Source organism: Pempheris klunzingeri, chromosome 6 (assembly GCF_042242105.1).
Source record: "Pempheris klunzingeri isolate RE-2024b chromosome 6, fPemKlu1.hap1, whole genome shotgun sequence".
NCBI lineage: Eukaryota > Metazoa > Chordata > Actinopteri > Acropomatiformes > Pempheridae > Pempheris > Pempheris klunzingeri.
In genome coordinates this window covers 15,242,602-15,268,128 of record NC_092017.1, presented here as the reverse complement: position 1 = coordinate 15,268,128, position 25,527 = coordinate 15,242,602, and the positions used below count along the sequence as shown (strand labels likewise).

Below are 25,527 nucleotides of genomic sequence, written 5' to 3'. Positions count from 1 at the left end.
GATGAAGCAGTAAGATGCTAAATTTCTGCGTTGCTTTCACTGGTACAAAGCATATTGTTACACAAATATGGGCTACTTGCTGTTCTTTGATTTCATTATTTTATTTCAAGGGCTACGATTATTCATTCGTTTGTCACGAACTGTGCTGTATCTTTGTCTTTCAGCTCTTCCCATTACCTTCAAGCAAAAGCTGAGGAACCTCCAGGTCGAGGAAGGACACAACATCACACTGTATTGTGAGATCTCTAAAGCTGGTGTTCCAGTGGAGTGGAGGCTTGGAGGAGAGCTGTTGGAGAACAGAGAGAAGTACCAGATGAAGCAGAGGGACTCTGCACTGGAGCTGATCATCAGAGATGCTGATCCAGAGGACAGCGGGGTCTACACCTGTGTGTGTAGAGAGCAGAGGACAAAGGCCACCGTTAAAGTTATTGGTATGCTCAATGTGTGAGATTTGTGGAAAGAACTAAACTCTTATATACTCTTCTTCCTTTATTAATTGTCCATTGACCCTTTTTAAGAAATCCATTGAGCTGCCTGAATAGCTCTTCTTTAATGTTCTTACCTGTGTTTTGCTTTGCATGCATAAACAGTATCTTTGGTTCAACAGCTGTTCCTGCCACATTTAAAGTTAGCCTGAAGAGCCAGGAGGCTGAAGAAGGGAACAGTGTGACATTACGCTGTGAGCTGTCAAAGAAGGGAGTCCCTGTGCAGTGGCAGAGAGGGGGCCAGGTGCTGTCGGAGGAGGTGTTTCGAGGAAAGTACCAGATGAAGCTGGAAGAAAAGACAGCTCAGATGACCATTCTCAACATTGAACCAGGCGATGCAGGGAAGTACAGCTGCATCACAGGAGATGAGAAAACCACAGCTGAAGTCAAAGTGAAACGTAAGTTTGAGGAGTGTAAAAACCAATGGGAACACATTAGTCTTTGGAATTTCATACCTGTCGCCCATATCAGCTTTGTGGTACATTTAAAATAATGGTTATATGGATATAACCATGTCATTTTGATGATGATGATAAAAGCTCTTGTTATCGGTGCCGCCCTTGGAGAGTTCATGACTCAGCTGTCTCAGATAATCTCTTATGTACCTGTGACTTAAGTACAGACACCAAATTAGATACAAATGTACAAATGTTAATGTCCATTTTATATAGTGCAAAATCCCATTCCTGTGATACCAAAGTGGGAGATTTTTATGGCTTTAAAGAGAATTGAAACAGAAAAATGCCTGCTCCTTGGATTGCAACACAATCTAGGAGTGAGGGGTCAACTCAAGTCAAACCAATGCAATCAATGAATGCAGGATTTTCTAATATACCCACAACAGCACTTCCTGTGACATTCAAACGAGAGCTCAAGGCCCTGGTGGTGAAGGAGGGCGACAATGGAGTTTTCAGCTGTGAGCTCTCCAAACCTGAAGCTCCTGTGGAGTGGAAGAAAGGAAGGGTGATCCTGAATCCTGGGGAGAAATATGAGATGAAGCAGGATGGACGTCTCACTAAACTGGTCATCAACAACGTAGAGGAGAGCGATGCAGGAAAATACATCTGCAAAACTAAAGACAGCCAATCAACGGCTGAGCTCACTGTCAAAGGTAAGAGAAACTTAGTTGAAATCCACACACATATCTGTTTCTTGTTCTGTTAAACACATTTCTTCTTCCTTTTTCACATTTTCCTAATGTATTCAACAGAATCACCTGAGCGCAGATGTCAAAGAGGTCAGCTCAAATGTAGCACATCAAAGAACAAAATAATCCCAGTGGGAATTAGCACTGTGTGCGCTCCATTATCTAGTTTCATTGAAGCTCATTGTAGAAATGACTGTTTCATATCATGTCACCTGTTTATTGTCCTGCTCATGGCTAAATGTTACAGTACCGTGTATTGTACATTACCTCTCATGAGCTGGGTGAAATGATGCTGTAGACATCTCATCATATAGGATGTGACATGGGGATAGAAAATGTAACTCACCCACTTTATCCATTATACCCATATCATAATGTAGTATCAAATAATCCATTCCACTGTTCAGTTTAAACTGAATGGGTAGATAGAAAAAAATGATCATGGGCATGAAAGATTTTCTTGTGAGTATACCTTTGTTGGCTACAATGGCAAGCACCTCGCATGATAGCCGGTTGCCATCAGTGTTTGTGTGAATGGATGAATGAGTGGCAAATTTTGCTTTGGACAAAAGCACTACATAAATGCGGCCGTTCGACATTTATATACGATTTTCTCTTATTGACAGGTTTACCGCCCAGTTTTAAGCTGCCACTAGTCAACCAGGAGGTGACGGAGGGTAACAGTGGGGTTTTGCGCTGTGAGCTGAACAAACCTGCTCCTTCGGTGGAGTGGAGGAGAGGAGGGGAGCTGCTGAAAAATGGAGACAAATACCAGATGAGGAAGAAGGACCTGCTGGTGGAGATGAAGATTGCGGACCTTAGTATGGATGATAGTGGAGATTATACCTGCATATGTGGAGAACAGAGGACAACAGCTACAATCAGTGTGAACGGTGAGTACCGCCTACACTACAGTAAGTTACATTGTTTTGCTTGAGTGCTTTTGAGTGTACTCAAAGATCTCATGAATTCACAGTATATCAAAAGATAAAATATAAACTTGATAAATTCAGCTGACTTTAAGAGTAAAGTGTAAAACAACACAGAACTAAATGAAAAGATGGAATATATTAGTTCATTAGGGTGATTTAATTACAGAGTAAAGTGCTACCATTGATGGAGTAGCTTCCAAAAATCTTGGACACTAAGATAAGTTATCTGAAAGTAGTAATCCAGAAGATCCACTGTTTTTATTTGGGTGACGTCTCTGCCATTCTACTTGGCAAAGCATTAAAACGGTGTGGCTTGTATCGTCCCCTTTTGATTGTTTTCAATTATTTTCATATTGCTCCTGTGGTCTGCTCTAGAACGGCCCGTCAAATTCCTCCAAGAGCTGAAGAATATTCAGGTGCAGGAGGGTAATGGAGTCACACTCTGCTGTGAGCTCTCTAAACCAGGCACTTCTGTGCAGTGGAAGAAGGGAGATGACGTGTTGACCAATGGAGAGAAATACCAGATGAGGCAGACTGGCTCCATCCTGGAGCTCCTCATCAGAAAAAGCCAGCCTGAGGACAGTGGCACATACAGCTGTGCTTGTGATGACATAAGAACATCTGCCACCATCATCATCACTGGTGACAGCCATTACTCATTATGTAACAGAAAACATAATTATGCTCTGATAATATGCACATCTTAATCTGTATTTTGTGATCTCCCTTTCATGCCTCAGCAATCCCAGTAACTTTCAAGCAAAAGTTGAAGAACCAGGAAGCTGTGGAGGAGGGCAGTGTGACACTGCGCTGTGAACTCTCCAAGCAAGGAGTCCCAGTAGAGTGGAGGAAAGATGCTCAACTTCTGAAGGAGGGAGAAAAATATCAGATGAAGCAAGAGGGCAGGATGTCTGAGATGCTGATCAGAAATTTAACTCTCTCCGATGCTGCAGAGTACAGCTGTTTTGTTGGTACTGTTGTTACTTCAGCTGACATCAGAATAAGAGGTATGCTTCACTAAATCCACATGGAAACACTGTTCAGCTGGGGATATGTTTCTTAACCAGAGTGAAGCAGAACTGTATCTGCCACGAAGTAAATGCTGTAGATGTCATGAGAAATCTAGCAAGAAACAACCCAGACTTGTGTGCAAAAATGAGAGTGAGAGTGAACTATTTCTAGTTTCTAATTTTGCTTAATTTGTCGTTATTTTTCTCAGCACTTCCTGTAACATTTAAACAAGAGGTAGAGAATTTGGAGGTGAAGGAAGGGGACAGTGGAGTTTTCTGCTGTGAGCTGTCTAAACCTGGAGGTCCAGTGGACTGGAGGAAAGGCAGAGTCATCCTCAAACCTGGATACAAGTACGAGATGAAACAAGAGGGACGTCTCACTAAACTGATTATCAACAACATAGAGGAGAGTGATGCTGGGAAATACACCTGCAAGACTAAAGACAGCCAATCAACTGCTGAGCTCACCGTCAAAGGTGAGATAGAGATTCCACACTGAAAACATGGGAGAGAATATCTGAATTGTTTCATAATATGGACATTCAGAACACAGGCTTTGTCAAAAATTTGGAAAAACTCAAATCCCCATTTGATAGAGCTAAAAATGAAATTACTTACTAAAATGTAATAAAATAAAATAATAGAAAATCAATGATAATGTGATACAATTATAAATTACTATCAAAAAATCTTAATTAAATAATTGCTGCTAATTAACTGAGCATTTTCATAAAGAATAACCATTCCACTCCTTGGTTCTTCTCCTTGCAGCTCCTCCCATCACATTCAAGACAAAGTTAAGGAACCAGCAGGTGGAGGAGGAGAACAGCCTGACGTTGAGCTGCGAGCTGTCTAAGCCCGGTCTTACTGTGGAGTGGAGGAAAGGAGAAGAGCTGCTGAAGAATAATTTCAAGTACCAGATTAAAAACCGAAACAGCATCATGGAGCTGACGATCAAAAACACGCAGCTGGAGGACAGCGGACTTTACAGCTGCATCTATGGTGACGCCAAGACCACAGCCAACATCACCATTACACGTAAGGAAAGACTGTAAATGCATTCTCAAACTTCTCACAAGAAAAACTGACATTTGACATAAATTATGTTTAATTATGCAGATTTGAAAAGAAAGACATCATCAGCATAATGTTGTACTACTCTAACCAAACTGTGGAAATGTTTTTGGTCATGCATATTTTATAAATTCCTTCTTTTGTTATGTAATTTCTTATGTCTTCAGTCTTTTCATTGCTCAAAAGTGGTTTTGTCTTCTCTCAAAACCGAACTGTAGTATTCTGGGCTCACAACAGTCAGGTCATAAGCAGATTAACAAAAAAAAGAACACAACATTAACTTGATTTTTCTGCAGCAATCCCCCTGACCTTTAAAATGGGTCTGAAGAACCAGGAGGCCCCAGAGGGAGGCAACGTGTCCCTTCACTGTGAACTGTCCAGGGCCGGGGTGCCTGTGCAGTGGTGGAAGGCGGAGGACCAGCTCTATCACGGGGGAAGATATCAGATGTCGCTGAGAGGGAAGATAGCTGAGATGCACATCAGAAGCATCCAGCCCGAGGATGTTGGGGAGTACAGCTGCATTTTTGGAGAGCAGAAGACAACGGCTGAAGTGAACGTCAGAGGTATTTTACATGCTGCTTTGTTGTGTTTCTTACACCAAGTAGCAACTAAAATGTGAACTCTTGTGAAGCCTGTGACATAGTTCATTCTAATGACTGCTATATTCACGCATGGCTTGTGTAATTCACTGCAGAATATATCAAGTGCACCCTTTGCAATAAGGAGGTCTATTTAAGATCACCATGGTCTGCTCTTTTGCTTATGCCTATGCTGCTACCGTTTGTATATGGCATTATTGCATAATCATCATAGTACTGTATATCATATCATATAGTACTTTATACACCCTAGAATCTACTTGTAGGCTCTGATTCAGTAAGACTCATTCACCATTATTCTTTGTGCTGAGCTTTGTTGTACGTTTGTAGGGAGTCTTAGGAACACAACTCCACGTTTAATATGAACCCTGTTTTCTCATAATAGTAAACCTGTTTCATCCTCAATAATTACGTGATCCTGATTTTGTTATGGTAACTACATCAATATTTGTTAGTTTACGTATAAATTAAGATTTTGTAACACGCTGTCTTTTGTCCCTCCTTTACCAGCGGCAGCATCGGTGTTCTTTGAGAAGGAACTGGAGACCCAAGCGGTGATGGAAGGGAAATCTGTGCTGCTGTCTTGTGCAGTCTCCAGTGCTAATGTCCCTGTCACTTGGAAGAAGGACAACGTTGTGGTGGAAGAAGGAGGGCGATACATTTTAAAGCAGACAGGCCCCACACACACTCTCAAGATCGCGAAACTGTGTCTGGAAGACGCTGGAGAGTACTGCTGTATCACCAGAGGGAAGAAGACCACTGCCAAGCTGATTGTGAGGGGTAGGTGAATCCTTAAGTAAAACTCTATTCCTTAATTAGTATTTTATTTTCTTACTCATTTACAGTACAAGAAAAGTGGTATGAAAAAAACCGAGAGGCCATTCTGACCTAAGTTTTTGTAAATATATCACACTCCGTCTCTAAAAAGCCAGCTGTATCTAGTTTCCTCTTCCTCCACAGAGCGTGTGCGGATTGTTGCAGAGCTGCAGGACATAACGGTGGCAGCAGGAGAGGATGCAGTGTTTGTGTGTGAGCTGAGCCATACAGATGTGAGTGAGGGTGTCTGGTGGCTTGGCTCCAATCCTCTGCAGAAGAACGAGATGAACCAGATGACATGCCAGGGTCGCCAGCACCGATTGGTCCTGACCATGACAACACCTGAGGAGACCGGCACTGTGGCGTTTGTGGTTGGGGAGGAGAGGACCTCTGCTTGTCTGCTAGTTGTTCCTAAGCCCAAAGGTGAGCGGAAACATAAGGGTTAGAGGATTTAGTAACATTTAGTAATCAGTAATTTCAGCTAAATTGATTTCTTCTGAAGCACATACTCAAAAATGGTATATGATTTCAAATTCTAGTTTTATTTGAGGAGAAGCCTAAAGATGTTGTGATCATGGAAGGAGAGATGGCTACTCTGTCCTGCACAATCACTGATTTTACCTCCCCAATTACCTGGAGGCGCAACCACATCCCACTCCGAAATGGTGATAAATATGAACTTCGTAAGGAGGGAAAAGTAAATGTATTGCTTATCCATGATGTGGATCCCCTGGATACTGGTGTATACTCCTGTGATACAGGAGATGCGCAGAGCAGTGCCAAACTTATTGTAACAGGTAAAAATGGAAATATTTCCTTTAGATAGTAGATGGATGCAAACTGTTTTATCTGCTTTCTTTAAGAAGTAATTTGTCAAATTATACTATGAAATGTTCTTATTGTGTCAAATTTCTGCGGTGCTGCTCTTTCTCTTCTATTTTGCCAGAGCTCCCTCCATTCTTCCAAGAAGAATTGCAGAGCGTGGAAGCCGAGGAGGGAGGTACAGTCTCCCTTTACTGTGAGCTGTCGAAACTTGGAGTGCCAATTCAATGGAAGAAGAATAGATTGCCACTAAGAGCCAGCAGAAACTGTGAGATGAGGCAGGATGGCTGCCTCCTGCAGCTCCACATCAAGGAGCTCAAACTTGAGGACAGTGGCAGCTACTCATGTGAAGCAGGAAATGCAGAGACCACTGCAACTGTGACAGTGACAGGTGTGTGGATACAACAGCAATTGTGTTTCTTCTATCTGTGTTTATCCACACAACAAAATTCATTGTGCAGTAAATTTTACTACATTAGCATACTCACTGTCACAGAAAAGTGACGTATTCGACAGTTAAGATACTTATTGTGATTGTGTGATCTTTCGGGTAAATATTGTATTTTCCAACATAGAAATTTCCACCCAAATGTAACTTAATTATTTCATTTTGCTGTCAGTGTGAATACAGTCTAGAAAGTACTTTCCTGGGATTATTTTAACATCTGGCTTTAAAATGCAAATACCGTGTGTACTATTGTGCTAGAGTAGAGAATGGCTACTATTGTGTCTTCTTGTGGTTTCACTCATTGTACCTCATATGACAAAGATGTATAATATTGTCCCTTCAAACTCCTCTTGCAGAACTTCCTCCATACTTCAAGAAAGAATTAAGAAGTGTTGAGGCTGAGGAAGGAGGCTCAACCTCCCTGCACTGTGAGCTGTCTAAACCCGGAGTGTCGGTGCAATGGAAGAAGAACAGGTTGCCACTGAGAGCCAGCAGGAAGTACGAGATTAAACAAAATGGCTGCCACCTGCAGCTGCACATCAGTGAGCTCAGACCTGAGGACAGTGACAGGTACACGTGTCAAGCAGGAAGTGCAGAGACCACTGCGACTGTGTCAGTGAAAGGTGTGTGCATCTAGAGATTTGCATTGCAGATTTCACAAAGTCATCAAGCTCTAAATAATGTCCACAAGATCGAAATAATAGAAACTTGAGCCAAATAGTTTTCTTATGATTTTTTTTTGATAATCTGAACCTCCTGAAATTCAGTATGATTTAATATGACATGGGGCAAATACCACTAAGCTTTCTCATAAGTAGGCTTACCTGCTAATGTGTGAAACATTTCTTCTGTTATACTGCAAACATTTTACTCCATTAGTCTCCAACCCTTATGTCTTTCCCAGAGCTCCCGCCATTATTCAAAAAAGAATTGCAGAATGTGAAGGCTGAGGAGGGCGGTTCAGCCTCTCTGTGTTGTGAACTGTCCAAGCCTGGAGTGTCAGTGCAGTGGAAGAAGAACAGGTTGCCACTGAGAGCTAGCAGGAAGTACGAAATGAAACAAGATGGCTGCGTCCTCCAGCTTCAAATCAAAGAGCTTAAACCTGAGGACAGTGGCAGCTACACGTGTCAAGCAGGAAGTGCAGAGACCACTGCGACTGTGTCAGTGAAAGGTGTGACCATTTGGAAATGGAAAATGGAAAATTTCATCAAGCTCTAAATAATGGAAAACCATCTTCAAAGAATTACTTGCTGAGTCTCAATATTTCACGATGGAGCAAACATCACTCATCAGTCACAAATATTTTCCAGATCTTATTTAGCTATAACTTGATAATGTCTTAAATGGTGTTTTATCTTATATTTAAGTTACTAAGTCGCTATGTTACTTTCAACACATTTTGTACTTTAGAGAGCTCCTGCCTTTTTTCCAAAGAAGAACTGCAGAATGTGAAGATGGAAGAGGGCGGTACAGCCTACCTGAGCTGTGAGCTCTCTAAGCCTGGAGTGTATAATGTATGAAGATGTATCATTATGTATTTCCAATCTGTACCCTTTTCCCAGAGCTCCCACCATTCTTCAAGGAGGAGTTAAAATGCGTGGAGGCCGAGGAGGGAGGTAGAGCCTCCCTGTGCTGTGAACTGTCTAAACCTGGGGTGTCAGTGCAGTGGAAGAAGAACAAGCTTCCGCTGAGAGCCGACAGAAAGTACGAGATGAAGCAGGATGGCTGCCTCCACCAGCTCCATATCAAGGAGCTCAAACCTGAGGACAGTGGAAGCTACACATGTCAAGTAGGAAGTGCAGAGACCACTGCAACTGTGACTGTAAGAGGTGTGTGCATTTGGATATGTGAATGGTGCTTTACTATTTCAGCATATTCTTATTCCACGGACAAATAAGTCATAGAAGTGTCAGTTTGATACTTTTGTCTAATTGTCTGAGCTTTCTGGGATTCATTGTAATTTCCAAAATAGCAGTTCCCGCCCATCTACCATGTAAATACATATAGGTAGTTCAGGCAAAAACAGTTTATTTTCCAGTTTGGTCCACATTTGTTAGACATTTGTCCCAAGCACCTTTTTCCATTATGACAAAGACATTCTGATGACATTTTTCCTCCTCTTTATAACGATGTTTCTCAGAGCTCCCTCCATTGTTCAAGAAAGACTTACAAAGTGTTGAGGCTGAGGAGGGAGCTACTGCCTCCCTGTACTGTGAACTGTCTAAACCTGGAGTGTCTGTACAATGGAAGAAGAACAAGCTGCCACTGAGAGCTAACAGGAAGTATGAGATGAAGCAGGATGGCTGCCTCCTCCAGCTGAATATTAAGGAGCTTAAACCTGAAGACGGTGGCAGCTACACATGTCAAGCAGAAAGTGCAGAGACCACTGCAACTCTGACAGTAAAGGGTGTGTGTGTTTGGAAATTTGCACAGCAATGAAAATTCTGTCTTAGCTCTGTATGCAAACTTGTAAAGTACTTTGCCATGATTATCTAAAACTTCTAGTACATATTCAGTTGTTCATCCATCTTAAGTTGACTGAAAAGTCTTGTATGTTTTAAAAATACAATCTCCCTCCTCTGGTTAACTCATCTTCCCACTACACAGAAGATATATGATTGTGTATTTCCAATATGCATCCTTTTCCCAGAGCTCCCACCATTCTTCAAGGAGGAATTAAAATGCGTGGAGGCCGAGGAGGGAGGTACGGCCTCATTGTGCTGTGAGCTGTCTAAGCCTGGAGTGTCGGTGCAATGGAAGAAGAACAAGCTTCCACTGAGAGCCAGCAGGAAGTACGAGATGAAGCAGGATGGCTGTGGCCTCCAGCTCCACATCAAGGAGCTCAAACCTGAGGACAGTGGCAGCTACACATGTCTAGCAGGAGGTGCAGAGACCACTGCAACTGTGTCAGTGAAAGGTGTGTGCACGCAAGTGTTGTGGTGCATGCATGAAAAATTTGACTACAGCATTTCTCAAATTGCCAATGACAGGTGTTTTACTGTACTATATTTAAATGTGATTGTGTGAACTGTCTGGAACTCATTGATTTTTACAAGCATAATCAGCATGTAAACTAAATTAAGCCATGAAAATTATGGTGCCTTATCTGGCATTGTCTCCAATAATATTTTGATCTGCTCTGTCCCACCTATGTAGAGCTCACTCCATTCTTCAACAAAGAATTAGAAAGTGTAGAGGCTGAGGAGGGAGGTACAGCCTCCCTGTGCTGTGAGTTGTCCAAGCCTGGAGTGTCAGTGCAGTGGAAGAAGAACAGGTTGCCACTGAGAGCTAGCAGGAAGTACGAAATGAAACAAGATGGCTGCGTCCTCCAGCTGCACATGAAAGAGCTCAAACCTGAGGACAGTGGCAGCTACACGTGTCAAGCAGGAAGTGCAGAGACCACTGCGACTGTTGCAGTGAACGGTGTGTACACCTTGATACCTAATTGGCAAAGTTACAGGAAGTTTTCTCATTCTTTTTCTGTTCAACCTCCACCATGCATCAGTTGTCAACAAAATATTTTTCATTCTCTTGTCTAGCACTACAACCGACTCCGCCAAAGGTAGAGCCTCCCACGATACTGCCGCGGGCAAAGGGCTCTGTATCCAAACCAGCTCCTACTCCAGAGAATGAGAAGCCTGGCCCTCTCGAGGCCAAACCTGTTCCCCCTGAGCCCAAAAGGAGAACTAATAGGAGAGCATCTATCATAGATACAGAAAAAGATGTGGATCTAAAACAGTCAATACCGAAAGAGAATAATGAAGACCAAAAGGGCATCCAACCTACAAGGGCTATGGAGAAAGATGTTGATGTTGCTCAGAATGTAACACAACTTGAGAGCCATAAAGAGAAAGACAGTGAGGTTTACAAGAAAGTTGATAAGACAATGAGACCACTGAAGAACGACAATGGGGTTGACAGGAAGATGGAAGAGACAACAAAGCCTTTGGAAACAGAGAAAGTCGGTCTTGTGGAGATGAGACAGCCAGGAAGGAATTTAGAGAAACAGGTCAGTCAGTTAGGAGACACTGTGTTTGAAGAAAAGAAACAGCCATCAGTATGTCAGGAAAGGGAAAATAAAGCTGAGTGGAGATCAAAACAACCTGGAAAGTCTTCAGAGGAAACCAGTGAAATTGAGAGGAAGCCAAATCTTCCAGGAACAGTCCTGTGGAAAAACAATGAAAATGAAAAACAGCCTGTGAAACCAATAGAAGAGTTAAATGGGAAAGAGACAATAAAGGAGCAAAGGGAGAAGACTACAGTAAAAGAGGATGAAATAGACAAAACACAAGAGGAACCTTTCAAACCACCAGTAAGATCTAAAGGGAAGGTATCAGGGGGAAATGAACCACTTAAATATGTTCCAAAGGAAACTGAGGAGATCATTGTCGAGCCAGGAAAGCCTGCTGTAAATTATTCTGAAGAAGACCAAAAACATACAGACCTTGTGAAACGTCAAGTGTCCACAGAGGCAGAGAGAGAGAAAAAGCCACTGAAACTAGTATTGGGCAAACAGACAGTAGAGCAACAAGAAAAGACTTTGGAAAAAGAGGCTGCATTTGCAGCTCCAAAGCCACCTGTTAGGAGCAAAAGCAAAGCAAAGGGGGGAATGGAAAAACAATTATCAAGGGACACAGAGACAGATCAAGATGATCAACAGATACCAAGAGCTGTGGTGAAAACAACGGATGATCAACCAATTAGACAGTCAGTAGGGTCTTTGAAAAAAGAGGAAGAAGACAAACAAAGATTTGAGAGAAAACAATCAGCAGCAGCAGACACTGAGATAGCTGAGAAAATGAAGAAACCCGTGAAAGCTCCAGAGGATGCAAACACCAAACAGCCGATCGAACAACCAGTAAAACCCATGAGAAAAGCCCCTGAAGTCGACCAGGACGTGAAAGTGGCAGTCGAGCCAATGAGAAGGGAGGAAGAGCAACAAACAACTAAGATGGCAGAACACATTCCTCTCCTCTACATTTCTGAAGATGAAACTTTCTCAGAGGCGTTCACTGAGATACCAGCGACCCTCAGCAGTGTCCAACCTTCTGGCTCTTTAGTGGAGGGATCGAGCCAGCCCTGTACTCTTCCTCCAATGAATGTACCCCAGAGGGCGCAACCGCCAAAGGATGCTACACCAGAGATTGACATCAACATTGAGGATGAACCACAATTACAAGAGGCAGCGGTCAAGATCCAGGCTGCCTTCAAAGGCTACAAAATACGCAAAGACATGCGGCCTGTCTTTAAAGAGGTGTTTAAGAACCAGAGTGCAGATCTTCATGGTACAGTCACTCTAGAGTGTGTTGTAGAAGGAAAACCCAGCACAGTGCGCTGGCTGAAAAATGGGCAACAAATCACCAGTGACCACCGAATACGTATTGAGACCACAGAGGATGGCGTATGCACAGTGGTTATCAAAAACCTGACCACCAATGACAGTGGAATCTACACATGTGAGGTGGTGAATAAGTTCGGTGTGACCTCCTATAATGGAAACATAACAGTAGTACAGCCTCAGAAGCCCACTCCGACAGTCCAGAAGCCTGTTCACCCACCCCTCGCTGCCATAACTCCTCTACAACTTGCACCGCCAAAGCCCAAGGCTGAGGCCAAAACAGAGAATCTGTCTCCACCAGACATACCCACCTCAGCCACAGATGCTTCGACGTATGTAGAAAGTGTGAGTGTCTCTCTGTGGGAAGCCTACAACCTGACAGAGCAGGACACTCAGATGAGGATCAAAGAAAGGAGAGGATCGTCACTTGTTGCTGCCAGCTCCAGTGAGTAACTTGTTTATTCTCTACCTGTAGTCACAAATGTATGGTTTTTCTTGGCCATAAATTTATAGTATGGCATGAATGACTTTCTGCTTTCAACAGTGTCGAGTCCCTCTGACTATGACACAGCTCCAGATGTAATAGAACCTGCTGAGACTGAACCAGCCGTACCAAGGTCAGAGGGCAGAGAGAAGATTATTTTGTTGTCTCAGTTCTGTTCCTATTCTTTTATCATTGTGCTCATGAAAATATCTTTGATATCTAAATATTTCTGAATACTGTCACAGGGAAGTGACAAAAGCAGCGGAACAAGTGCCTCCAAAAGATGATGAAGTGCAGATAGCTCCTCCGCAACCTCCTAAGAAACTACTGAAGGTCAAAGGTCAGCAATGCTGATTACTTTCATTGCTGTTTTCATTTTTGTCACCTCCACTGGTTCTTATTAAGTTTCCTATCAGGTATATCTTAGCTATCTTCCTCTCTGATTTGTAGGGGCTTATGAAGGTAGACTGAGGACACCGTCTCCTAAGCACCACCGTGCACACACGCCTTTAACTGCTACTGTCTCTGGATCGGAGTCAGAGGGAGAAGAGGACAGACGAGAGGTACTTTTACAGATTTTGTTCCTACTTGGATGTTCGTATTTGTGCTCAGTAAGCATTGATGCAGTTGTGATTTAATTCAGTAGCAATCTGAAAAAGTAATATTGCCCATTTGATTGTATAATCCTCAAAGTATGTATCTGCTTTTTTCACCCCAGACATTTGAAATGTATGTGGCTCGAGCTGATTGCAGTCCTGACAGCGGAAATAAGGACAGTTTCGTTGTGAAGGAGGGCCAGTTTGTAGAGGTCTTGGATTCTGTTCACCCTGACAGATGGCTGGTGAAGACAAAACCCACCAAAAACAACCCTGCTCGACAGGGATGGGTGTGTCCCGCCTACCTGGAGAAGAAGAGGAAGGTAGGATGTATAAAGAGATCCAGATGTCATCTCCAATGCTGAGTTAACATTTTATATTCTGAAACATGAATCATATGCTGTAAGTTTTCAATGGTGTGCTGTCAATGGAAGACATTCATTTCATTTAGTCATGAGAAAAAAAATAGAGAAAAGGCTTTTAATAATAGATTCGTAACGTCCTTTTGAACAGGAGACTTTCCCACAATTGAGAGCACCTCAAGAGGATCTTGATGCCATTGGGTCAACGGGAGAAGAGTACAGGAGAGCTCTGAGGTTTGTTATTCTGCCAATATATACTGACAAGTTAAATAAATTGGGCGGAATGTCGCTGGGCACTTTTATTTGAATTCATATTGTTTTTGGATACATGTGGTTTCTTATGTTTCTTGCATCTTAAGAACATGGCTACTGTGATGATGGAGAATTTCTATGTTCTGAGGACAAATGTCAGGCGTGAACAGTAAAGCCAAATACTGCTGCATCACATCCACTCTGCAATAAATTCCCTTTATCTTTAGCCAACTGATCCAAGGCCTGGTTGATGGAGAGGAGGAGTTTGTAAAGGAGATGAAGATGTTCACCTCTCACCAGCTAAATTATCTGGACTCCAGCCACCTCATACCCATTAATATCCTCAACCAGAAGGAGATCATTTTCAGGAATATAAAGGACATTGTGTTCCTGCATGAGAGGTAATACGCCCACGCAAACAAGAAATTCATTGTGCTTGTGCTGTATTATACATGACTACTATAATGCTCATTTGAATGTGTTCATACAACATGCAAATAGATAATAAAATAATATCTCTTCTTAGGTCCCTCCTTCCCGGTCTGAGAGAGTGTGTCACAGACGACGATGTGGCCATGCACCTGATCAAGCACACTGAGCACTTTGAGAAGTACCTTCACTACATGGTGGGACAAGCACAGGCAGAGGCCTGCGTCACCGACAAGGCTATCCAACACTATTTCAAAGTATTCATAAAATCTGTTTGGACTTTAACATTGAACATGAACAGTGTGGATACTAAGCAGCTGAATAGCAACATGATGACACTGATCAAATATTCTTTATTTCTTTATTTTCTTGCTCATTACACTTACAGGAGTTAACAGAATCTGGTAAACTTGAGGCACCCGTCATGGATGTCCTTACCTTCCTCCAGCGACCCGTGGAGAGGATTCAAACCTACCAGGCTTTACTGAAGGTCAGCATTATCAATGTCAGAGTCATAGTGGTAATGCCTGATATATATTATGCACAGACTAGTACATTTTGTTCTCTTCATCACACAGGAATATCATAGAGAAAGTGTGATGATTGTATACTGGCTATTCATTTCAACTTAACACTTATTGTGTGTTTGCTGCATGTCTGGGATGTAAATGAAACATTTATTTGCAGGAGTTAATCAAGAACAAAGCCAAAGGTGGCCAGAGCTGCTGTCTTTTGGAGGATGCCTTCTCCATGGTGTCCTGTCTACCCTGGAGGTCTGACAACCTGCACCAGGTGTCCCTCATCGAGAACTACCCAGCTCCTCTAACCACCCTGGGCGAGCCAGTGCGACAGGTAACTCCACATGACTGACATGTTTTTAAGTCCAGGTTAGGCTCTGGGTTCAATATGGTTATAAATACCTGAACACTATTATGAGGAGGTTTTATCAAAAAGAAATAGTGCTGCTGAGAAGTCTGATTTGAGCTGAAATCAGTCAGATTTAGTTTACTTAGTTTAAGTTTACTAGAAAAACTGATCAGTTTGTTTTTCTTAAACTGCAAAACCTTCTGTTTCTGTTACAAAGCTGCAGATAATATTTTTGTTCCACAATATGCCTAAATGATATATTTAGGTGAAAATACCTAGAATACTTGAGGGGTTATAAACCTTAAATGTGCGCTCAGATAAAAATATATGGTCCTCACTTGGCATCTTCCCCTCAGGGAGTCTTCACGGTGTGGGAGGAATCTCCAGAGATTAAGACGGCCTCTAGAGGGCATCAGAGACAAGTCTTTCTCTTCAAGGAATGCATTGTATTGTGTAAACTGAAGAGAGACACCAGTATGAACAGTGACACCTACACCTTCAAGAACAAAATGAAAGTAAGATCTGTTCTCCCCTTTGTCTCTTATTCTACTCTCCTACTTACAAAATTTAGCCACATGTGAGGACAATTCCTGTACTTCAGTGTACTCTCAAAGCTTTTCCCAACTCATGGCCTCACCTTGCCTCTCATTTGTCTTTCTCATTCTTACTTTTTCAACCTACCCAGCTGAATGATGTGGAGATAAAGGAGGCCGTGGGTGGAGATGAAAAGTCTTGGGGGTTGTGGCATGAGCACAGGGGCTCATTACGCAGGTACACACTGCAGGGGCGCTCCTCCTTGGTTAAACTCTCCTGGCTTAAGGACCTTAAGGAGCTACAGCAACGTTCCAGCCTGCCCACTAACAGTACGTGCTTGTTTGGGATGGGAAAAAAAGTCCAGACAACATTTAACAACAAATCATAAGACAATCATTTTGTCTGTGCTTTATTCTTAAAGTGGTAATGACAGATAAAGCATTACAGCATTGACTTCTGATATTCTGAACCTTCTAGCTGTTGTGACAGGTGGACTAAATGGTTTAGTTTCTCTGTCTCTTGTCCTGCGTTTTTTTCATGAAATGCTTGATCAGTGATTTCTGTATTTGTATTTGTGTCAATCAACAGGCCCACCAATGTTTGAGTCACTGGTGTCTGACTGCACAGCAAAGATGGGACAGACAATCAAAATGACCTGTAAGGTCACAGGATCACCCAAACCAGTGGTCAGCTGGCTGAAAGGTCAGAAACAGAGAAAGAGGTTATTGAAATATATACATACTGCACATACTTTACCATACTACATTTTCTTCACCTTGATTCATCCAAGGAGGATTTCCTGAGCAGCACCATATTTTTCACACATGTAGTGTGTGGTTCGGTTACAATGATGGTTTCACATTAAAAGTCTGATGTCCATCCCTTAGACGGCCTTCCTTTAGAGGATGACCCACGACATATCATCATAGCAGACCGGTCAGGCACCTGCAGCCTCATCTTAGACAGCCTCACCGTAGAGGACTCTGGACAGTATACTTGCTATGCTGCCAGCTCCATGGGCAGTGCTGGTACTCTGGCTAAGGTTGTCGTGCAGGGTGAGTGTACGGCTGCATCTAAACCAGTGCAATGTTGTGTTTGTCCAGATTGACTTATCATTGTTGTAAATAAATGCACACGAGGAGCACAGAACAAGTCTACCATTACTGCTGTTTCATCATATTAGTACTATGACTACAATTGCAAGGACCAATACTACAAACACTCCTAGAACTCCTACAGTACTGCAACTACTACTATCACTAGTGCAATAGTGACGCTACTACTACCACAAATACAGTTACAGCTTTACAACTACTATTGCCAATACTTGTCCTATTAGTTCTGCAACTTCTGTTGCTAAACTTTTACTACTACTCACTAGTACCATTGTGATGACAGCTGTCATACTAGTATTGTTGTTACTACAACTATGACTGCTGCTGTGGTAGGTATGGAGTAATACTAGTGTTGCTTCTTTCTAGTTCTAATTATTCTGCTATCAATACCTCCACTTCAGTTACTTTAATTGCTACTACTGTTATAACTGCTGTTACATTTGCGACTACTTGTATCTACTTGTGCTACTACATCTAATACTGCTGTATCTATTGATCTTACTAATATTGCTATGATAAATAGTATTACTATAAATGTCACTATCAGTCTATTTCTAATTAAAGGGGCACAGATGACACTGTAATGTATTTCTTCTTCTCTCCAGCGCCACCCAGATTTGTGTGCCGGCTGGAGAGTGCTTGTCTAATAGAGGGAGAGGATATACAATTCACCTGCTCCACACTTACTTCTCCTTTACCACGAATCAGGTACGACAGCACAGAGCAAATGTAAACACAGTTGTTTCTATTTTTTGGTAATCGTGTGTGTCACACACACATCCATCTTTGTGTTTGGCAGGTGGTTGAAAGATGGAAGAGAGTTGACTGACCAGCAAAAATACTCCATCCTAAATGATGCTCGGAGTGGGATCTTGTGTCTGACAGTCATCAGAGCAACAGAGGCAGATATCGGACAGTATGAGTGTGAGGTATAAAACTCATATCCGTAAAGTGTACGCCGTATCAACATCAGTATCACTGACGTCAAAGATCTAATTTGAGATTGATTACACCAAATGTTTTGTTTTGTTTAGCTATTGAATGAGTTTGGCTGCGTCAAGTGCAAAGCAGGTCTGTGCCCTGCTTATGTGCCACCGATTGATATCGAGAATGACCAACCACAAGACTTAACTCCTAAAGGTAGGACAACCAGACCCCTGAAGGTAAATATCTTCCACAAGGTCGTTCAGCTGTGTTTGAGAAGGGTTGAAGCACATGCCATTGTCCAGATTCACTTCAGTTGACCTCGCTCCTGATCTGATCCTGCTACGATCACATCATGTGACATCTTTTCACTTTCCAACAAACTGCAACAGTTTGCATCAGTTTCCACTTTCAACCACTACCATTCATCCATTCTATCCAGTGGATGCCTTTTAGAGATTTTACTCACATTTTCCTTTTTACCCATTTCACACACAGTCACGTCATAAGTGGTTCCGACTACCATACCATAGCTGTCACTAGATCCTCAGGGATTATGGCATGGAGTGACATTTATTAACCGTCCAAGTGGTTTTTCATGTCCATTTTACCTTTATCTAATGTTGCCATTTCAGTTGAGTGATGACTAATACATACTCCAAAAGTGCATACTGTTTGAGTCTGAATGCAAATATCAGTGGCTAACCCCTCACCCAGATTGCTACAATGACCTTATCGACCACATTAAACCCATATCTAAACATGACCATCATGACCATCTCTGACCTAACACCTAAATATAACTATAATTCATCCTTTTGCTCATTGGTCTTGAATGTGTTTCACTGTTCACTTCAACTGTTTGTGAGTCCCAAACACTGTAATTCACAGAAGGGTCACATAGTCACAGTCACAAGAGAAAACCCCCCCTTAAAACTTAGTGCCTAACAATAAGTATCTCTAACAACCCTCTATTGTCATAACCCAGCAGGATCTAATGGCTACCATTCAACATAGACACCATACCGCATTTCCCAGCATCCTCACCCATAAAAAGACATTGATACATTTATTGTATGGAATGTTTTTATGTTTGTCATCATGTTTTCACTTTCCACAGAGAGACATGGGTTGGATAATTTTCCTCCATTAAACTGACATTAGGATACAAAAATCAGCCGAACCTTGAGGTGCCATAAATTAACAGAAGTAATTCAAATACAGAGATGGCAGTGCAGCTAGCACTGTCCTATATTATGTAGTGATTTTCCAACTGTGCTAGAATCTATTAGTTTGTCACTGTTACTATCACATAGTATCAGTAATGTCAGCAGCAACATATAGTAGAGTATAATTCATTAAAAGTATTAGAAGTTGATGAGTTGAGTTTGACATACAATTCTTTACATGGACTATAAAGTTGTCTCATTCACACATAGTTTTTCTGGATTGCTGACACCGGTTCACCATGTTATTACCTACCTACCATTGTCCATTACCTACATGTTTTCTCCATCTTCCCTCTACTAGTCCTAAAGCAGGAGGTCCCTCACATGGATCGTTCCATGTAAGTCATCATTGTCATTGTAACAAATAACCAGTCAACATTCCCCTTTTTCCTCTTGCCAACGCATGCCCAGCTAACTCTTCACTCCTACGAACACAAGATGGTCATGTGCTGGGCAGGTGTCCCCTTTACCTCCATGCAGGAGTGGGCATGCGCCCATGTCCTGTTGATGTGTTTGGTTAGAGGAGTTAAACACTCAACCACTGAGGTAAGAAATGCATTATTGCTGCTCCTGGTGTGTAAGGTAATGTACTTTTTCACTTTTCCTTTTCCAGTGATTCAGTACAGTCAGAGCAGCATGATAATGCCTCAAAATATATATTTATTTTAAGAGTTTGACCCATAGATTCCTGCTGAGTGGCATTTTTTGGTTGTATAGATGCAGACTCTGAGGGCTGGTCCACTGCCTTTGTGAAGAAATGGTTACAGACAGATTTCAGCCCCACCTCTATTGCTAAAATGCTGTTCCCTCCTGGACACCCTGAACAGTAAGTTAAGTACCACCAACATTGCTGTTTTGACCTTCCTTTCTTTTCTTAAAAGTAAATAACGCATCAACCTGGTAAATTTCATCTGTGGCTGATAAAAGATTTATTAGCTAGTTTCACAATGATTAGATTAAAATTGGCTGGTAAAACAGTACAAATGTATATTTTAGAATCCGTGAAGTAGTTTTGTGAAGCGATTTCCTGGAGTGATAAGTAGTATTTATCATCTTTGTCTCCAGAGTTGAATATGTTTCTGAAGAGGTTGTTCCTGCCTCGACATCCATGGATCAGGCAGCACAGCAGCCTCTGTGTTACCTAGAGGACGAGGAGGAAGAGATCTACATCTCAGAGTCAATGCAGGAAATTACAGGTGGTATTCTTGTCTCTTAAACATAAGCCTATGACTTCTATTATAGCAGTGTGTGATTACTAACTGATCTAATCTTCTGTTCAGCTCCTCCCTCCATCCAGGTACCTGCTGAGGACCTGTGTGTAGAGCCAGGCCAAGCAGCTACATTTACAGCTATCATCACAGGAAGACCTACACCTAAGATACAGTGGTACAAGGTAGGGGCACTGTAGACCAGTGGTGCTCACCTGAGTGGTTAGTTTAAATATATATAAACTACTTATATACTATTTTTGTTTACCTATATTTAACCTAGGAAGCATGCCAAAGTGGGTACCATAAATGTCACAGATAAAAATACATAAAATCTTTTGCATGTGAGATTTCATGCTTTGCTTTAAGGGGTTTGACCACAATTTGTAGACCGGATCCCTACTAAGACTTTACTCTTTCTTCTGTGATTGGAGGATGAGGAGGAGCTTGCAGCCAATGAGAATGTGGAGATAGTTCAGCATGGTGCCCGCTGCTCAGTAACCATAGTGTGCCCTGAGGGTGAGGACAGTGGCATGTACACCTGCTTCGCCTACAACGACTCAGGCCACGCCTCATGTCAGGCTGAGCTGATAGTGGAGGAAGGTGAGACAACAACAATGTTGCTATGCATCATTATTTTAAATGTACAGATTTATTATTTGGATCTAACTGCAAAACCTTGCCAAAGGCTATTGGTCAGTGCTGCTTAGGCATAAAGCAAATTATATTGTTGTAAGGAGGGTAAGAAATATATTGTGACTGGTGCCAGTCCAAGTGGTGGACCTGCTTTATTCACAGGTTTGTTTTCTTTGCAGGTCCACTGGAGCGTCAGGAGAGAGAGGTGGAGCTGGGGAGGAGACGGAGGTTATTCTCTGTCTATGATGTCCACGAGGAAATAGGAAGGTGAACCTGTAATTTATATTGATGGAGTCGAACCTGCCCGTGAGTCCTTTTAAGACAAGATAGTATGATCAATGTCATCTCTCTGACTCAGGGGAACCTTCGGGGTAGTGAAGCGAGTAGTCCACAGAAGGACAGGTGAAGTGTTCGCTGCCAAGTGTCTGCCTCTGCGGAGCAGCACTCGGACCAGAGCCTTCCAGGAGAGGGACCTGCTCTCCCGTCTGGCTCACCCCAGAGTGGCCTGTCTGCTGGACTTCTTTTGCACCAGACGTACTCTTGTGCTGATCACAGAAATGTATCCTCCCTGTTTAATGTTACTGTATGATTAATCCCTTTCCCTCACTTTGGGTTTAGTTTGTTGAGTTTGATTTGTAGTTAAGAGTTCTTTAACACCATTTGTAGCTGCTGTTCTCATGGACTTTTGGACCATTTATTTCTGAGAGGATCAGTCTCAGAGAGAGAGGTACAAGCTTACATTTATTCCTTACAAAATAATTTTTTCTTGCAAATATTATGTACGGCTTTCACCAAATATTCTGCATTTTATTTCAGGTTCAGTCATATATTCAGCAAATCCTTGAAGGAGTGGGTCACATTCACAGCATGAACATTTTGCATCTGGACATTAAAGTGAGATTTCTGGTGCCAGTCAACGTTACATTATAGACATTATATATTATTTTTTGATACAGCTTTTAACCTAATTTTTATGTGTACTCCCCTCAGCCTGATAATATCCTAATGGTGTATCCACCCAGAGATGAGATCAAGATCTGTGACTTTGGCTTCTGCCAAGAAATTGACACATCCAGACATCAATACAGCATGATTGGTACCCCAGAGTTTGTGGCCCCTGAGATTATTCACCAAGAACCAGTAACCGTGGCCACGGATATTTGGTGAGTTTACCCACTAATCTGACCAACTGAGACTTGCATCAGATAGTATTTGTGTTGTGTTGTGTGTGTGTGTGTACATTTCCAGCTGAAAACCTGCCTGTCTAGTATTACAAGGATATTTAAACAAAAGCTAAAAATGATTTGCAATAAACCCTCTACAATTGTAAATTACAGAACAAAATAAGACAATACTACATTAATATCTCTCATTCTCTCTGTCAGGTCTGTAGGTGTTATAGCCTATATATGGTATGTACCACTGCAGCTTTGATATTATTCTCAAAATCTTCAATATACAATATATGAAAAGCTCTGCATATGACTCCTGAGTTTTTATCTTCATCCTGACAGTCTGGTGTGCCGATGCCCCTTTGTGGGTGAGACAGACCGTGCTACACTGCTGATGGTGGGGGAGGGGACTTTGAACTGGGACGCCCCTGATGTCACATACAGGAGCCCGGAGGCCCAGAACTTCCTCCACATGCTCCTTCAGCCAGATCCAGAGTAGGGAACTTGCTTTAAAGATATTTTCTAAACCTTGTGCAAATCCTGTTGTCCTGTTTCATGTGACAACTGAATATTAGAGTCTTTTGCATCAGTGATGCTGTTTTTGATTACATAACGTCATTGACAACAATAAATCAAATGAAACCCAGCAATGCAAAACAAAATGCATGCATGTATTCCTGTTAAAGCTGCATTTAGGTAATTTTGAGCCCTCATTAATTAAAAATGAGATTCTATTACAGGTTTCAGGTGCAGGGTAGCACATGTCTGACTACTTCCAATTTTTGTCTATCCAGGAAGCGACCATCTGCCTTCGAGTGCTTGAGCCACGAATGGCTCCAGGTGAGGTGTTTTCATCAAACGTTACTGCATTCAAAAACATACGACTGTATCTTAGTTACACAACTAAATACACAAATCTTTGAAAATGTGGTCAGGATGAACATGCAGGAGAAGATACTGATGAAATCAACACAAAGAGTTTGAAAGTCTTCATCTCCAAAAGGAAATGGCAGGTGAGTTACCTCTCTTGCACTGTCATGCACATCCTTCTCGGGAAAAAGGAAGTACTAAATGGTTTCATGTAATGTTGGTGATGTTGAATCAAAATCTGTCTTCATCGTTATCTTTCCCATCTATCCTGCCAGCGTTCTTTGACTTGCATTGGGTCAGTTCTCACATTGAGGCCCATTCCTGAGCTGCTGGATGCTCCTCTCAGAGAGACTGCCGTGACAGTGCCCCGCGAGCCCCAGGAACACAGCAGTACCTCTCTGAGCAGCGGCTCCTCGTCTGAGTATGATGAAGCTGACTCCTGGGACTTTTTCCAGCACTGCAGCCCAGCAGAGGAGGAGGAAGAAACCGAGGAAGACTACGATCCTTTAATAGAGAGAGCGCAGATACCCGAGCCTTTTGCCAAACTGCACCTATATACAGAGGAGGAAGAGGAACTGACCTTAGGGGAGGAAGAAGATGGGGAGATGGTAGGAAGCCAGAGTGTACTCGAGCGGAGTATGAGCAGGCAGTCAGTTGCATCATCAGATTTATCGTGCCAACAGACTCCTCAGAGGGAGCGTAGGTTCAGCAAGGACAGTAGTCCATCTCTCTACTTATCTGATGGGGATGAGGGTTCAGGAAGTGATGGAGGTCGTATCCCTCGTGGCAGCGTCATCCGAAGCACTTTCTACAGCACATCTCATCAGCTTTCACCCATGTCTGCCAGACACATGACATTACGGGACAAATTCCAGGTCAAAAAGCAGGAGAGAGGTCGCAAACCACTCAGGAGGAGCTTCTCAGGACGTCTCAATGAGCCTCTTATTGAGTATGTGGAGGATGAGACAGAGACCAATCGTGGCCAGCGACGGGCATCTGTCCAGCCTACAATGCAGAAGTCCTGTTCCTTTGACAGCGGTGTTGGCCTCGCCCACACCAACGTACCCCCTCACAGGAGGAGCAGGTCTCTTGATGAGTATTCTCGGCGATCTCCCAGCTCCTCCAATCGCACAAAACCGGGTGAAGAAGAAGGCTCTCAAAGTCTGAAGGAGGATTTCACAGATGATGAAGTGGCGAGAAATTTGTTGGCCATCCCCAGCCCTCGGCGACCCACAAGAAGAAGAGGCTCTGTTGCTCCGATACAAGGGGCTTGCATGCCGAGTGGACCGTCTGTTTCCCCAAGCTTCCTTGCTGGAGACAGAATCAGGAGGCTGGATCAGGAGCAGACAGAGGGTGATGCCTTTGCCGGCTCCCAGGGATCCCTGGCTGAGTCGTCAACTTTGGAGCATGGCGGCTCTGAGTCTTCAAGTAGACTCGGCTCCTATGAGGAGCTGAGTCATGGTCATCTCAGAGGAAGGTACAGATCAGGAGAGAGTGATGGGAATGATTATCAGGGGGAGCCTCTTCTTTCACCATCCACATGCTCATTCCAAGAGGTTAAACCCAGAAGCTCGTGTCCTCAGGCTCCACCACGTAACCGCACCCGCTCCAACCCCAACCTGTCTACAAACAGCAGAGGTCACCCGGAGACCCTGCTAACAGTGAGCCCCAGTCCCAGCCTCTCTTCTCTCCAGGCTCCAGAGAGGCCTCCCAGGGCCAAGGACAAGAAGGAAGGTGGTGGCCTCCAGAGGCATGCATCTGCTCCAGCCCTCGAAGCCCGGCCACCTACTGGAAAGTCTCCAAAGCTGGGATTGCTACGGATCTTCCGCAGGCAGTCCTGGACCGGCCATTCATACTCCCAGCTGGAGGACACAGAGTTAGGACCCACGTTAGGAGAGATCATGAAGCCAGATACTCCCACTATGTCTCTGAGGAAGAAAATGAGAGCTTCGGCCTCCAGCCTTACCAAGCTGTTTTCCAGGTCTTCTAGTAAGGAGGATGTGAGTAAAGGTGAGCTATTGCAAATTATACTAGTTTTATTTTATCATTAAACAGAATATTATGTTAAGAAGCATCCACATTGAGAAAAAAGCTAAAAATATGTTATGTACATATTATGATAAGAGTATTATTCTCTATTTTAATTTACCCGAGATATCCTCAGTCGCAGTTATGTTA

The 25,527-nt window shown here is 42.8% G+C and overlaps 1 protein-coding gene across 1 annotated transcript in view; it reads left to right on the top strand.

Annotated features, from left to right (window-relative positions):
* The window catches only part of obscna (obscurin, cytoskeletal calmodulin and titin-interacting RhoGEF a), a 40,147-nt gene that overhangs the window by 10,220 nt on the left and 4,400 nt on the right, over positions 1 to 25,527 (top strand). The window contains 51 exon segments of the mRNA XM_070832194.1: positions 165 to 431; positions 608 to 883; positions 1,330 to 1,596; positions 2,259 to 2,525; positions 2,940 to 3,206; positions 3,305 to 3,571; positions 3,784 to 4,050; positions 4,346 to 4,612; positions 4,945 to 5,211; positions 5,758 to 6,027; positions 6,190 to 6,486; positions 6,603 to 6,860; positions 7,010 to 7,276; positions 7,690 to 7,956; positions 8,238 to 8,504; positions 8,744 to 8,842; positions 8,845 to 9,162; positions 9,474 to 9,740; positions 9,984 to 10,250; positions 10,490 to 10,756; positions 10,873 to 13,116; positions 13,216 to 13,288; positions 13,401 to 13,495; positions 13,606 to 13,718; positions 13,874 to 14,074; positions 14,265 to 14,347; positions 14,593 to 14,766; positions 14,892 to 15,051; positions 15,183 to 15,284; positions 15,482 to 15,646; positions 16,018 to 16,176; positions 16,347 to 16,524; positions 16,784 to 16,897; positions 17,083 to 17,250; positions 17,916 to 18,018; positions 18,110 to 18,239; positions 18,345 to 18,450; positions 20,181 to 20,289; positions 20,529 to 20,659; positions 20,744 to 20,856; positions 21,106 to 21,274; positions 21,487 to 21,574; positions 21,666 to 21,866; positions 21,974 to 22,034; positions 22,124 to 22,201; positions 22,298 to 22,470; positions 22,693 to 22,719; positions 22,822 to 22,974; positions 23,274 to 23,319; positions 23,415 to 23,492; positions 23,625 to 25,359. Coding sequence (XP_070688295.1) covers positions 165 to 431; positions 608 to 883; positions 1,330 to 1,596; positions 2,259 to 2,525; positions 2,940 to 3,206; positions 3,305 to 3,571; positions 3,784 to 4,050; positions 4,346 to 4,612; positions 4,945 to 5,211; positions 5,758 to 6,027; positions 6,190 to 6,486; positions 6,603 to 6,860; positions 7,010 to 7,276; positions 7,690 to 7,956; positions 8,238 to 8,504; positions 8,744 to 8,842; positions 8,845 to 9,162; positions 9,474 to 9,740; positions 9,984 to 10,250; positions 10,490 to 10,756; positions 10,873 to 13,116; positions 13,216 to 13,288; positions 13,401 to 13,495; positions 13,606 to 13,718; positions 13,874 to 14,074; positions 14,265 to 14,347; positions 14,593 to 14,766; positions 14,892 to 15,051; positions 15,183 to 15,284; positions 15,482 to 15,646; positions 16,018 to 16,176; positions 16,347 to 16,524; positions 16,784 to 16,897; positions 17,083 to 17,250; positions 17,916 to 18,018; positions 18,110 to 18,239; positions 18,345 to 18,450; positions 20,181 to 20,289; positions 20,529 to 20,659; positions 20,744 to 20,856; positions 21,106 to 21,274; positions 21,487 to 21,574; positions 21,666 to 21,866; positions 21,974 to 22,034; positions 22,124 to 22,201; positions 22,298 to 22,470; positions 22,693 to 22,719; positions 22,822 to 22,974; positions 23,274 to 23,319; positions 23,415 to 23,492; positions 23,625 to 25,359 — 12,786 coding nt within the window.